The following is a 14,696-nucleotide window of genomic DNA, read 5'->3' as shown; positions in this document are numbered from 1 at the left end:
ATTAAAGCAAGGGATCAATGAACATCGAAGACACATCATAAAGGGATTTGAAGAACACAGAGTCTCATAACATTTGAAGACTACACATCAAATTGCCACTGGAGAGGCAGGGATTACAACAAAACCCTCCACAGAGAAGTGATCAAATGGATCATCAATTAAAAAACCATGGTCCCAGACGGCCTTAAGATGGATCTAGAAACCCAAACTAGCCTCTAGAGATACCAAGAGGATCTCAAGAAGGGAATATCACTGGTATTCTGACAACATGTCCTTTTAGGATAAGATCCACAGCAGATAGAGTTATAGATTAGCCTATCAAACACATGATCAAATGCTCGCTATTAAGTGTGGTGTATATTGTTCCTATTGCTGTGTATTTATTTTGCTGGAAGGTTACAATGGATCTTATTTTTTTGTGTGTATTAGTTGGCGTATGAATCTCTATTCTGTCTTTGGTTTCCTGCAGTTTACAGTAAAGAAGTATGCCCACTCACTGTGTCCAGGTTATTAAGAAACCTTTATTGAAGTATAAATCACAGACTTAACACTGGTGACAAGGATTAAAAGCTTCTTCAGTATTGCTCCAGTGAACTATGGAGCACCAGTGGACTGACACAGCACAATTGTGGGGTGCAAAAGGAGCAGCACATGCAGAATGCCAGCATCACCTAGCCTGAATAAGGGGGCACATGAGTGCCTCTAAGGAAGGGAGGAAAAAGGACATAAAGGCAAAATGTCAGTATATATTGGCACAATAGCTGCTTTTGATAGTACTATCGTTGACTGGGCTACATATATTGAGAGAGCGGAACTGTACTGTGATGCCAACTCGGTGCAGGGAGACCAGAAAGTAATAGTCAGTGTAATGGCTTCCAAAACATACAGTTTTCGGAGGAGTTTAACAATGCCTGAGAAGCCAGCCAGCAAGTCATTCACTGACATTGTGGACATTTTGCAAAGGCATTAAACCTAAACCATTAGTGTTTGCTGAAAAATTCAGGTTTCACAGAAGGAATCAAAATGAAAGTGAAAGTATATCTGATTACATTGCTGAACTGAGAAAGTTATCTGAACACTGAGTTTGGAGCAGGGTTAAGAGACCATTTTGTTTGTGGGCTGACAAGTGCAAGTATGCAAAACAAATTGCTGGCTGAGCCTGAACTGATCTTAGAGCGGGCACTATCCATAGCTAGTTCAATGAAGACTGCAACCAGGGATGCATCAGAATTACAACAAAAGGGACCTGAATGTACTACTAATCCAATTCATTGGAATCAGAGACAGTCCTGTGTCTGCTGGGGGAAGTCCTCACAAGATGCCATTCATTGATGGTTTAAAGACAAAGTGTGTAGAAAATGTAGGCAAAGAGGTCATATTGAAAGGGTGTGCCAGTTGGGGAAAACTCCCAAAAGCCTGCAAGTATCCAAAGCCCCTGGTAGAAAATATACAAAACCCCAGGAGCTTAAAGGTAGCCAACAATGAGTCATACTCTACTGATAGTACTGGGACAGACAATGGTATAGGAAGCCTAGTGGTTCACTCTATATTGGCAAAAGAGCACCGTGTGATTTGCGTCACCTTGGAAGTAGCACTTTGCACATACTGTATATGGGCGGACCTGTGTCGCCGTTGGTAAAAATAAAAATGTTTGTGAAATACAAAGGCAATAGCCATAAATTCACTTTGATTGGCAGTCTATTCACATGTTACAGCCTACCGCATGTAATGTATCCAAAAGTGATGCAGCTTATAAAGGAGTTTCAAAATTGTTAGCTGCCACACAATCCATTTTCCAACAAGGGATAGGCACGCTAAAGAGCATTAAGGCCAGTATAGAGTTGGGTCCACATGTCATTCCAAAGTTTCATAAAGCTCGTACAGTACCATATGCTATCCAACCAGGGGTTGAGGAGGAATCACAGAAACTGAAAGGCTCTGGTATACTCTTCCATGTAGAATGGAGTGAATGGGCTATGCTTATAGTTCCAGTAGTAAAGAAGAACAAAGCGGGAAGTATTTGCATTTGCGGATGTTTCAAAATTACATACTACGTACTGTACAGTACCCTTTACCTAAAATAGAGGACATCTTTGCAGCTCTCTCAGGGGGTGACCACTTCTCCATAATTGACCTAGCTCAAGCGTACTTACAGATGGAAATAGAGGACAGGGAAATGTGCATGGGCCCCACAGTGAGCTCAACCAGTGGTTAGAAGGCTAGAAGACTGTCAATTCCCATTCCACCTTGACAAAGACGCTGTGAGCATTGAAAAGATATTTTTATATAAGCACCTTGGTGCCTCTTTTAAAAACTTTATTTGCTATTTATCATTCACCACATTTTATTTACGGATTGAACTTGTACACTTGCCTGCCTAACTCCTGCTCCATTCACGGCCAATAGAGGAATGGGAATTGACTGTCTTCTAGCCTTCTAACCACTGGTAGAGCTCACTGTGAAACCTCATGGTGGATACAGCTCCCTTTTTACTACAATTCAGCCCATCACTCTAATCAATGAGACGGGGAACTTTCTGTAACTCTGCTGTGGACGTTACCACACAACACCACATCCTATTTCCAGACAGCTGGAGCTGACCTATATCTGGAACAGAGGTAATACAGTATCAGCGTGAATATCTGACGCCGACACCCCCGTGAGTGCACTCATTGGCGGATACATTATAAGAACATTCTCCTAATTACCAGATCAGCTGGAGTTACTGTCCATCTAGAGCAGTGATTCCCAACCTCGGTCCTCAAGGCACACTAACAGTCCTGGTTTTGGTGATATCTAGGCTTGAGCACAGATGGTTAAATCAAAATAACTGAGGTACTAATTAAGTCACCTGTGCTACAGTATAGCTATCCTCAAAACCTGGACTGTTAGTGTGCCTTGAGGACCGTGGTTGGGAACCCCTGATCTAGAGGGAGTTAATTTTGTATCCCTCAGGTGGCCGTATGCTTTAGGAGCGGTTACCAGACTTAATCATTCCCACTGGTCGGGCTTATCAGTAACCGGATAAACCACCTTTAGTAACAGCTCCATATTTCTTTCCTGCTGAACATAGTGATGGGAATTGCAGGTAACCCTGTGGCTACAATATTTGACTATTTCCTCTATTTGTCAGTGTCCATTTGACACAACTTTATTTTGGATACTAACATTATCTATTTCTTGAAATTAATTTTGTATTCAAATACCCTAATTTACGGGGGTCATTCTGTTAACAATAGGAATATTTCATTTATTATTATATATATATATATATATATTAGGGGTGAGCGGGTTCGGATTTCTGAAATCCGAACCCCCCCGAGCCCCCCCGATCCGAGTCCGATCCGAGTCAGGCTCGACTTTTCCCGCCTGACTCGGATCTGAAATCGAGGCAAAACGTCATCATCCCGCCTTCCGAGTCTCGCGGGTTTTGGATCCTATATAAGGTACCCGCGTCGGCGCCATTTTCTCACTCGGCTGTGGACAGTGAAGAGGGAGGGTGGGAGTTAGGGCTGTGTAGTGTAGTGTAGTGTAGTGCTGCTGTTGTCCACTACTTCAAAGTCCATAGGGGCTGGCTGTGTTGTGCTGTGCTGCTGTTGTTAATAGGGGCTGTGTCCACTACTTCAAAGTCCATAGGGGCTGGCTGGACTGTGTTGTGCAGTCAGTTCTCCATAGGGGCTGTGTCCACTCCAAAGTCCTGTGCAGTGTCCCAGTCCTAAAGGGGTGCTGTAGTGTTGTCCAGGGGGTGCTCTGTCCATCAGGGGTGCTCCCCCCAAGTGCTAAAAAAATAATATATTTTCTGTGTTTGTGAATTGTGTGCGCAGTAGCCGCACTTGCATCAACAAAGTAGTGCCAAGTGTGCGCCTGTGTCATAAGTAAAGGGCCGGCTGGCTTGACCGTTAAAGGGTGCTGTAACCCCCAAAGTACACTCCAGTCCAAACTAAAAACAAAATAATTTTCTGTGTTTGTGAATTGTGTGCGCAGTAGCCGCACGTGCATCAACAAAGTAGTGCCAAGCGTGCGCCTGTGTCATAAGTAAAGGGCCGGCTGGCTTGACCGTTAAGGGTGCTGTTACCCCCGAAAGTACACTCCAGTCCAAACCAAATAAAAAAATATTTTCTGTGTTTGTGAATTGTGTGCGCAGTAGCCGCACGTGCATCAACAAAGTAGTGCCAAGCGTGCGCCTGTGTCATAAGTAAAGGGCCGGCAGGCTTGACCGTTAAAGGGTGCTGTAACCCCCAAAGTACACTCCAAACCAAAAAAATATATATTTTCTGTGTTTGTGAATTGTGTGCGCAGTAGCCGCACGTGCATCAACAAAGTAGTGCCAAGCGTGCGCCTGTGTCATAAGTAAAGGGCCGGCTGGCTTGACCATTAAAGGGTGCTGTAACCCCCAAAGTACACTCCAGTCCAAACCAAAAAAATATATATTTTCTGTGTTTGTGACTTGTGTGCACTGTGGCTGCACGTGCATCAACAAAGGAGCAGCGCGAAGCGTGCGCCTGTGTCCCATATGTAAAGAGCCGGCTGGCTCATTTCTTAAAGGGTGGTGTAACCCACAAAGTGCACTACTCTCCAGCAAAAATAAAAAAATATTTTCTGTGTTTGTGTGCGCTTTAGCCGCACGTATATATCAATATAACATAAATGGAGGACCAAACTTTCTCTGATAAAAATAAAATAGGGAAAGATCAAGAACCACTTCCTCCTAGTGCTGTTGCTGCTGCTGGGAGTTGTTCATCATCCCAGAGAGGAAGTAGGAACATCACTACTTTTACTAAACAATTGACCCTCCAACAGTCCCTAGCGATGAGGATGAAGTACGACAGCAGTCATCCTGAAGCAAAACATATAACTGAGGCCTTGACTGCTATGTTGGTGTTAGACGTGCGTCCGGTATCCGCCATTAGTGCAGTGGGATTTAGACAATTGATGGAGGTAGTGTGTCCCCGGTTCCAAATCCCGTCTAGATTCCACCTGCATCCTCAAAGCAGCAGCGACAAGCGTGCGTCTGTCTGTTAAAGGGTGGTGACACCCTCAAAATGTGCTACACAAACAATAAAAATATTGTTCTTTTTTTTTCTGTCTTTGTGAAATGTGTGGGCTGTAGCCGCACCTGCATCCTTAAAGCAGCAGCGACAAGCGTGCGTCTGTCTGTTAAAGGGTGGTGACACCCTCAAAGTGTGCTACACAAACAATAAAAATATTGTTCTTTTTTTTCTGTCTTTGTGAATTGTGTGGGCTGTAGCCGCACCTGCATCCTCAAAGCAGCAGCGACAAGTGTGCGTCTGTCTGTTAAAGGGTGGTGTAACTCTCAAAGTGCTCCAAAAAATAAAAAACTATTTTTTTAATGTGTTTGTGACTTGTGTGCGATGTAGCCGCACGTGCATCAACATAGTAGCAGCGCCAAGCGTGCGCCTGTGTCCTAAGTCAAGGGCTGGTTTGGACATCTGGTCCGGACTGAAGGACGTGCCAACAATTTCTGACAAGTTTACTGTCACTGCATATGATACTGTCCTCAAAGCAGCAGCGACAAGCGTGCGTCTGTCTGTTAAAGGGTGGTGACACCCTCAAAGTGTGCTACACAAACAATAAAAATATTGTTCTTTTTTTTTTCTGTCTTTGTGAATTGTATGGGCTGTAGCCGCACTTGCATCCTCAAAGCAGCAGCGACAAGCGTGCGTCTGTCTGTTAAAGGGTGGTGTAACTCTCAAAGTGCTCCAAAAAATAAAAAACTATTTTTTTAATGTGTTTGTGACTTGTGTGCGATGTAGCCGCACTTGCATCCTCAAAGCAGCAGCGACAAGCGTGCGTCTGTCTGTTAAAGGGTGGTGACACCCTCAAAGTGTGCTACACAAACAATAAAAATATTCTTCTTCTTATTTCTGTCTTTGTGAATTGTGTGGGCTGTAGCCGCACCTGCATCCTTAAAGCAGCAGCGACAAGCGTGCGTCTGTCTGTTAAAGGGTGGTGACACCCTCAAAGTGTGCTACACAAACAATTAAAATATTGTTCTTTATTTTTCGGTCTTTGTGAAATGTGTGGGCTGTAGACTTACCTGCTTCCTTAAAGCAGCAGTGACAAGCATGCGTCTGTCTGTTAAAGGGTGGTGACACCCTCAAAGTGTGCCACACAAACAATAAAAATATTCTTCTTCTTTTTTCTGTCTTTGTGAATTGTGTGGGCTGTAGCCGCACTTGCATCCTCAAAGCAGCAGCGACAAGCGTGCGTCTGTCTGTTAAAGGATTACATCGGTGACAGCATCCAAGTAGGCATGTCAGACAGTCCATACCTGTACTGGCAGGAAAAAGAAGCAATTTGGAGGTCCCTGTACAAACTGGCTCTATTTTACCTGAGTTGCCCCCCCTCCAGTGTGTACTCCGAAAGAGTGTTTAGTGCAGCCGGGAACCTTGTCAGCGAAAGGCGTAGGAGGTTGCTTCCACAAAATGTGGAGAAGATGATGTTCATAAAATGAATTATCAACTCTTCCAGGGAGACCAGCCTCCAGAACGTACAGAGGGACCTGTGGTTCCAGCGGGGACGAATTAATACTCTGTGAGGATGAGGATGTACACACTGAAGAGGGTGAGGAATCGGTGGATGAGGAGGATGAGGATGACATCTTGCCTCCGTAGAGCCAGTTTGTGCAGGGACAGATTAATTGCCAGCTTGTTTTGTGGGGGCCCAAACGAACCAATCATTTCAGCCACAGTTGTGTGGCAGACCCTGGCGCTGAAATGATTGGTTTGTTAAAGTGTGCATGTCCTGTTTATACAACATAAGGGTGGGTGGGAGGGCCCAAGGACAATTCCATCTTGCACCTCTTTTTTTTCTTTGCATTATGTACAGTTTGGGGCCTAGTTTTTCAAACTGCCATTCTGTCTGCCACTGCAGTTTCACGCCTAGATGGGTCACGTGTTTGTGCCGCCCACTCGTGTCGCTTAGCATAGTCATCCAGCTACCTCGGTGCAACTTTTTGGACATAAAAACACTATTGTGAGGTGTGAGGTGTTCAGAATAGACTGGAAATGAGTGGAAATTAAGGTTATTGAGGTTAATAATAGCATAGGAGCAGAAAAACCTACAAATTCTGTGATTTTAGCTGTTTTTATGCTTTTTTTCAAAAAAATACAGATCCAAAACACAAAACCCAGAACCCAAAACACGGAAGGGTGGTTTTGGCAAAACCAATCCAGATCCAAAACACGAAGAAAGATCCAGATCCAAAACCAAAACACAAAACACGAAAAGTGGCCGGTACACACCCCTAATATATATATATTTCTTTTTTCCCCTATATGGTATAAGTTTACATATGTTAATTTTTAATGATTTGCATTTCATTGTGTTAATGTGTTATAAATAAATATCACTATGCTAATTTTTGCTGAACAACCGAATCAAGTACATTATTAGAAAATTCCTCACTCAATGGTTGGTTATCTTATACATTTATACTTGCTATTTATGAGGGTAACTACCTCATCTGACCAGTTTTGATACCGTGAGGTTTTTACCAACTCTCCAGCGCCTGGGTCCCTTTTTTTCTACCAGAGCAAGAATGCAGTGACAATGGGCCACAATTTATGTTCACGGAATTCAAAAAGGTTAAGCCAGACAATGTTTTTATGTTTTGTGTGTATTAGTTGACGTATGAATCTCTATTCTGTGTCATTGGTTTTCTGCAGATTTTACATTAAAGAAGCATGCAACACTCACTGTGTCCAGGTTATTAAGAAACCCTTATTGAAGTATAAGTCACAGACTTAACATTAGAGTATGATGACACCACCATAGACACAATCAGATACCTCATAGCAAGTCTTGCAACTGGATCAGTTAATAGACATTAATGAGGTTACACCCTTTTATGACAGATTTTATTAAACCACAGTAAAGCTGATTAGATGGAGTGCTAAGGGAACCACTCCTGAGATTTAAATACACCATTAAACTACAAGACTCTGATATAGCACCATTAGGATATACATTATTTGTCATTAATAAACATTCTCCCATGAAGCAAGGAGTGCAGGTTAGCATATAACTGATAGTATGGTAATCTAACTACGGTTAAAATTCCACAATTAAGAACAATTAACAATATAAACTAATGGTCTAACTTTATTTAATCTTTACTCACATTATATTAACAATAAGCTTAAGTATATACAGTGGCGTCCCTACCTTTAGATGCACCTGGTGCGGTTAGCGGAGGAGTAGTGTGTAGCAGCGAGCTGGGAAAAATGGGGCATGACCTCGCAATTAGAGGGTTTAAGTCTCTCCTGGGTCCAGGAGGTGCAGGCTGCCCCTGGGAATCACTGTACTTGTAGTGCCGGCTCCCTTACTGTGACAGGAGCAGAGGTCCTCTACGTAATGCTACAGTGCAGCACCCGGCTCCTGTCACTGAGGGGGTGTCTGCACTTTGGTGTCACCCCTTGGTGGGTGACACCCGGGTGTGGTCCGCCCTCCCCTTGTGATGCCTCTGAGTTTATATATAAGGTGTAGCTGCTTCACGTTATTTCCCCCTGTACCTCAGTATATACCTTCCACTTTGTCCCATAGTTGACAAATACTTCAAAGCTGGGCGAGGTTGACTATGGTAGTAACCAATTGAATCCTCTGTATACAGCTGGATAGGACCAATCAAAATCAAGCTCCCAACCAACACAGTTACCTACTAAATTAGCGCACATTTACCCATATTTATTGGCTCAAGCCTACAGTACTTGCTAAAATCTCTCCACTACCCACAACTCACAGCTGTTAAATTGGGGCCCAGATGAAGATTTAATCAAAATCCCTTTATATTCCAGCTCCATCTGTTTTCAATAGCTTTTTGTAATGTTTCTTACATTACCTGCCCAAGTTTTCTCTGATCATCCTGCTATACCTTATAGACTAGAAAACAACGGTTCTCTCACACAAAGTACAGAGCATAAGAGACATTAAGACATTTATGATCTGTAGGGCACAGTACAAAGAGCATAACAGATTGAATCACACTGTAACATAAACTAATACACACATCACTAACACAGCTGCATATATAAATGTCATCAATATGTTACCCCTCTTACACGCGTACTGTTCCCAATCCCAAAATCACCCTCATTGTCTCCTGCACTCTCCAGGTCCCAGGACTCTTCCCAACATTATTTCTACATCTGGCTTTTATTACATTTCATTACTGAATGCTAAGCTGAATCATAACACATACTGTTCTAAGCTTATATAAAAGATAATACAGGCATGATCTCAGAGACAAAAGATTAATGGTACATGAGAGGCGATAATACAGGATACATGATATGTCTTTATCATTTTGACTCTCCCTTACTTTGCAGGTAGACACTATGTGGACAAGCACAAGACACCTCTGATAGGAAGGATAACTGTTATAGAACAAGTCCTAGATGATCTACTGGAACAGAGGCTTCTGACACAGGAACAGTACGATGATTTTATCAAAAAGGCAACATCTAAGGACATGATAAAAGACCTCTATGGAATTATAAAGGATTGGCATCAGACTAACAAGGACAAGTTCTACCTGTCCGTGATGACCCATAAATACACATTCATCAGAGATCTGGAATGTGACCAGAATCAGTTACACCGACACAAACTGTCCTATTACAGTAAGTGACACTGTCAGAATTAAACACATACTGTATAGTAAATCCATTTCTCTTACATCCTATGGGGACACAGAGTGGGGGTATAAAGGGACAAAGCAGCAGTTGACACATTACAATTTCTTCTCAAGGGGCCCTATACATTATTTTTATCTATTATATTTTTAGTATAATATTGTGTTTTCATACCCTTTTCACATTATTTTAGTTTCACCTAAGCACATGAAAGGACAATTAGAGGAGCTTTTAATAAGCAGATTGCTTTCCCCATACTTGTAAAGGGAAATGTGATCTGCTTCAAATAAAGTGAATTGTGAAAAAATACCAAAGGGGAGCCCTGTGATAAAAATGCCATCTGGAGATGGCGGTATGCAGGATTCTCCCCATCAGACCTACTCTAACTCAAGCAGAGCATGGAGTAGGTTTCAGTGATCAGCCTACATGTCTGATAGACCGCAGCGCTGATCACATTGATATAAAAATTTTTTTTAAAAAAAAAACAGCACTTACCTACACCCAGGGACTGGTGAGCCGCTCGGTGACCCTGTCATCTGATCTGTACACCGAGATGCTGGGGTGCATTCTCAGTTTACTGCATCAGATGACCAGGTCACACAGATCTCACCGGGTCACTGATCATCTGAAGGATGTAAGTTTAAGCTGGGGGGAGGAGGGGAGGGGGAGATGGCGGGGAGCTGGAGGCGGCTCAAGCACAGAAGGGTATTTTTTTTTTTAAAATACCCTAAGAAGTATGTGGAGAGTATTCGCAGGGACAGAGCTTTATCGCAAGCTCTGTCCCTGCATGTGTTATTTGATACATCCTTGCAATGTCTTCAAATATCACATTGCAAATTTTGGCAATTATATCACATCACAGTCACATCTGAGATGTAGATTGTGATAAATAGCGCCCTAGGCCCTCCCACTGGTATATTCCCTCCCTGTAGTGCTCACAGAAGTAAGGTGCTTTTATCAGTGCTGCCCCCACCAATGAAAGATTTTACTGTATCTACTTAATTTAGGGGTCTAGTTACTAAGCAGTGTTAGGAGACAGAGTAAAAAGCGATAAGGTGCCAGCCAATCAGCTTCTAACTGCCATCTCACAGGCTGTGTTTGAAAAATGACAGTTGGTAGCTGATTGGCATTATCACATTTCACTCTGTCTCCTAACACAGCTATTACAAATCCCGACTTCCAATAGAAGCAAAAATGGGGGTACCCATAGTGATCCCCCATGTCTATACATCTTTAGGGGGGTCCCAGGAACAATTCACGAAAATTCCTGATTTTTAGCGATACCTTTCTGCCAGCTCCCGTTTTCGTTGATTCAGAATTGAATATGGGGATAAAAAGGGCATGCGCCCAATACTTTATCCCCATCAAACCTCCGATGTGGAGCGATGGACGGACTTTTCGCTCCAAATTGAATACCCCCCTATATGGACAAAAGTATTTGGCCACACCTGTTAATTATTGAATTGAGGTGTTTCAATCAGACCCATTGCCACAGGTGTATAAAATCGGATGGAGTGGTGTAAAGCACACTGACACTGGACTGTGGAGCAGTGGTAACGTGTTCTGTGGAGTGACCAATCACGCTTCTCTGTTTGGCAGTCAGATGGTGGAGTCTGGGTTTGGCGGATGCCGGGAGAACATTACCTGCCTGACTGCATTGTGCCAACTGTGAAGTTTGGTGGAGGCGGGATAATGGTATGGGGCTGTTTCTCAGGGTTTGGGCTAGGCCCTTTATCTCCAGTTAAGGGTAATCTTAATGCTTCAGCATACCAAAACATTTTGGACAATGCTATGCTTCCAACTTTGAGGCAAAAGTTTCGGGAAGGCCCTTTTCTATTCCAACATGACTGTGCCCCAGTGCACAAAGTAAGGACCATAAAGACATGGGACCTGATTCAGACCTGTTCACTAGCAAGCGCTCGCTCGAAGCGAGCAAAATTTTTCAATATGCGTATGCTTTGTATTGCATGTGCGCGAACTAGAAAATCTTACTCGCCAAGAATAGACAGCCCAGCTGAATGAGTGACAGGTCAAGCCATTTGTGGGTGGTAACGGGGCAGGCCACTGGAAACGGGGGAGTGGAGGTGCGAACGCAGGCGTGCCTGAGATTTAATGCCGATTCAGAGGCATGCATAATTAACAGCCAGCATCATAGGACATGTCACTTGCTATAAATGTACACTGAAGTGCTCGCAGTGCTTGTGGCAGGGTATAGTCAACCTCAAGCGCTGCAATCGCAGCCGATGGTGCTCAATGTACCAATGGTTTCATGCACTTCCTGGAGATGACGTATGCAAGTGGGCATCTTAAGACCGGCTGGTGGGCGTCTACAAACAAAAAGGGATCGCTCGCCAAAACAAAGTGGGAGTGCTTGTGACTTGCCTTGCGAGCGGCTGTCCTAACGTCACTTAGCCAAATTTCCATAGGCTGGGAGCGAGCGATTGCATCTAGCGAACGGGTCTGAATCAGACCCATGGTTTTATGAGTTTGGTGTGGAAGAACTTGACTGGCCCACACAGAGCCCTGACATCAACCCCATCGAGCACCTTTGGGATGAACTGAAATGGAGATTGCGAGCAAGGCCTTCTCGTCCAACATCAGTGCCTGACATCATAAATGCTCTACAGAATGAATGGGCACAAATGGCTGCATCGATGATACATAATAAATATGCAGTATAATTCACCAGCTCTAGATGTAGGAGAGCACAGGTGAAGCTGCAGCTGCAACATGATTTGTCCATTAGAACAGATGGACACATGTCTGGAGTCAGCGGTGTAGATCACCGACTAAGGTATAGAAAGATTGCTTCTTGTAGAGTATATGTAGCAAATATCAGAGGCAGGGAGATCCGTGCATGTACCCTGTGCCGAAAGCTGAACTCATCAGCAAGGGTAAGAAGGTGTGCTGGTAACAACTGGGTTGGGAATCCATGGCTGTGTTCAGGGCTGCCTTAAGAAATTGTGCGGCAGATAGCTCCATGTGTAAGGTGTCTGACTGTCATGTGAGAGGTAATGGGTTTGAGTCCCAGGTATGACAGTATTTTGAAATGTGTTAAATAAAAGAGGACTTGACTGAAGGTGCTTGGGGAGGTGGCCAGATGGAGGGGCAGTTGGCCAGAGAAGAGATAGGGGAGTCCAGGAGATGACTGGTATATAAGAAGAGGAAGCCACAAGTGATAATGATTATAAACAGAAAATTGACAGCTCAAACAGCGCGCAGTGCCCTGTGCCGTGACACATGTGACACCACCCTAGTCACGGCCCTGCTTCTTTCTTTTGGAATATGTTCATTCATATGATTTGCATCCTCACTCACTACATTTTGTTCTAGCGTATACGCCTCTTGATTACATATTTTCTGATGAAGTCCAAAAAACTTTTGTTTTGTTACTTTCCTCCATTGACGAATCTTGAAGTTTTTAGTTTGTAACATGTTTTAGTAAGATTTTGTAGTCCGCATGTTTTGCATCACTTTAATAATTTGTACTTCCTAATGGTGCATACACACGATCAGATTTTTTCTTCAGATATGGACGATAACGATTTAAAAATCATTCAGTCGTTCATATCTGAAGGAAAATCGTTCATATCTGACATGCCTGAACGATGGACGATCAACGATGCGCGTTCCCGTTTGTCAGATAACGATATCTGACATCTGATGGGTTTGCAGTCAGACTTGGACGATTCCATTCATTTTAATGCAGTCAAAAATCGTTCAATCGTTCAAATCGTTCAAATCGTTCAAAACTTTGGTCAAATCGTTCAAATCGTTTAGTCGTTCAGTCGTTCATCTGACAAATCTGACAAGTCTGACAAATCTGACCGTGTGTACGCTCCATTAGACCAAAAAGTAATCTTCTAAAATCATTTATTAGTGTCATAAAATACCTGAATCAACTAAACGATTCACGATTCATGTTCCATAGGACCACATACATCTGTGTGTCCCAAGGATAGTGGTGCCTCAGCTCTAGTTGCAGATTTCAGGAAGAGAAATCGGGTTCTTGATGCAACTGTCACACTCTGGACTATTAGGTTGCTTATAGTCATTCATGTCACCATCCCTTCTTGAAGTTTTTGTACATTCTCATATCCTAAATGTCCCTATCATCTAGGCCACAGTTTCATAGTTTGACATGAGTCAGCAGCAGCCATCGCATAACACGGTTTAGTATCTAAAACATCGATGTGATGGCATCGGTTAGCAATAGCTATTATTGGCCCTTATCAGAGATGAATGCAATACCAATATTTATGCAGATCGAGGGATTGTTGGCTAATGCGCATGTGTGAGCATAGCTCTGCGCACGTGCAGCGATGGCATTGTGATTATGTTTGCACAGAGGAAGCACTTGCAAAGTGAGTGACAGGTAGTTAGAATTTGGGGGAGGTAACGAGAAGGTCGTTAGAAGAATGCAGGTGTGTCTGACAGTTTAAAGGCTGTTTCATGGGTGTGCATAAATTAGGCTTTGTGATCTCTTTAACAGCATGAGGACTCACTGCATGTCAGGAGAGCTGCAGTGTTTGCGGCTGGACAGACTTTACGCATATGAAGAATGACTGCCTGCTGTCCGTCGATGGTACCAATGTTTAAGCAGTGGCACATCATCTGATAGATATGAGAAGGCAGCAGTGGGTGTCGCTATGCTCGGTCATGCTTGGGATGGCATTAGCATATTTTAGCAAATGCAATCTATGAGGGTATGCAGTTGCATTTGCATTACCATCCATCTCTGAATAAGACCCATTGTCCAATTCATATTGTGCATGGTACACTTGCTTTCTGCAAAGTTGATTTTGTATATATTTCTTGTCAACTCATGGTGATTAAGTTAGTTCAAAGGTCTGGTACAAATAAAACTTCTTTAATATCTGTGACTACAGTTGTCCTTTGATTTTTAGGTTCACTGTAATAGTTCTGACTTTAGATGATATGAGGACTTTGTCCCTGATTCCTGTAATGTGGTTCACATTCACTCAATGAGTTGATCCATTTTTCATTGCAGCTGAGATGTCTAGTGGCCCCCGAGTCCATATA

The 14,696-nt window shown here is 43.2% G+C and overlaps 1 protein-coding gene across 1 annotated transcript in view; it reads left to right on the top strand.

The window, feature by feature from the left end:
• LOC148476932 (uncharacterized) overlaps nucleotides 1-14,696 on the top strand; it is a 181,822-nt gene that overhangs the window by 84,239 nt on the left and 82,887 nt on the right. Inside the window, exon 8 of the mRNA XM_088457527.1 lies at nucleotides 9,348-9,612. Coding sequence (XP_088313653.1) covers nucleotides 9,348-9,612 — 265 coding nt within the window. The remainder of the gene's footprint in view (nucleotides 1-9,347; nucleotides 9,613-14,696) is intronic.

This window comes from Taudactylus pleione, unplaced genomic scaffold, assembly GCF_031769625.1.
Source record: "Taudactylus pleione unplaced genomic scaffold, aTauple2 ptg000762l, whole genome shotgun sequence".
NCBI classification, from domain to species: domain Eukaryota; kingdom Metazoa; phylum Chordata; class Amphibia; order Anura; family Myobatrachidae; genus Taudactylus; species Taudactylus pleione.
This window is presented reverse-complemented; position numbering and strand designations above follow the sequence as displayed.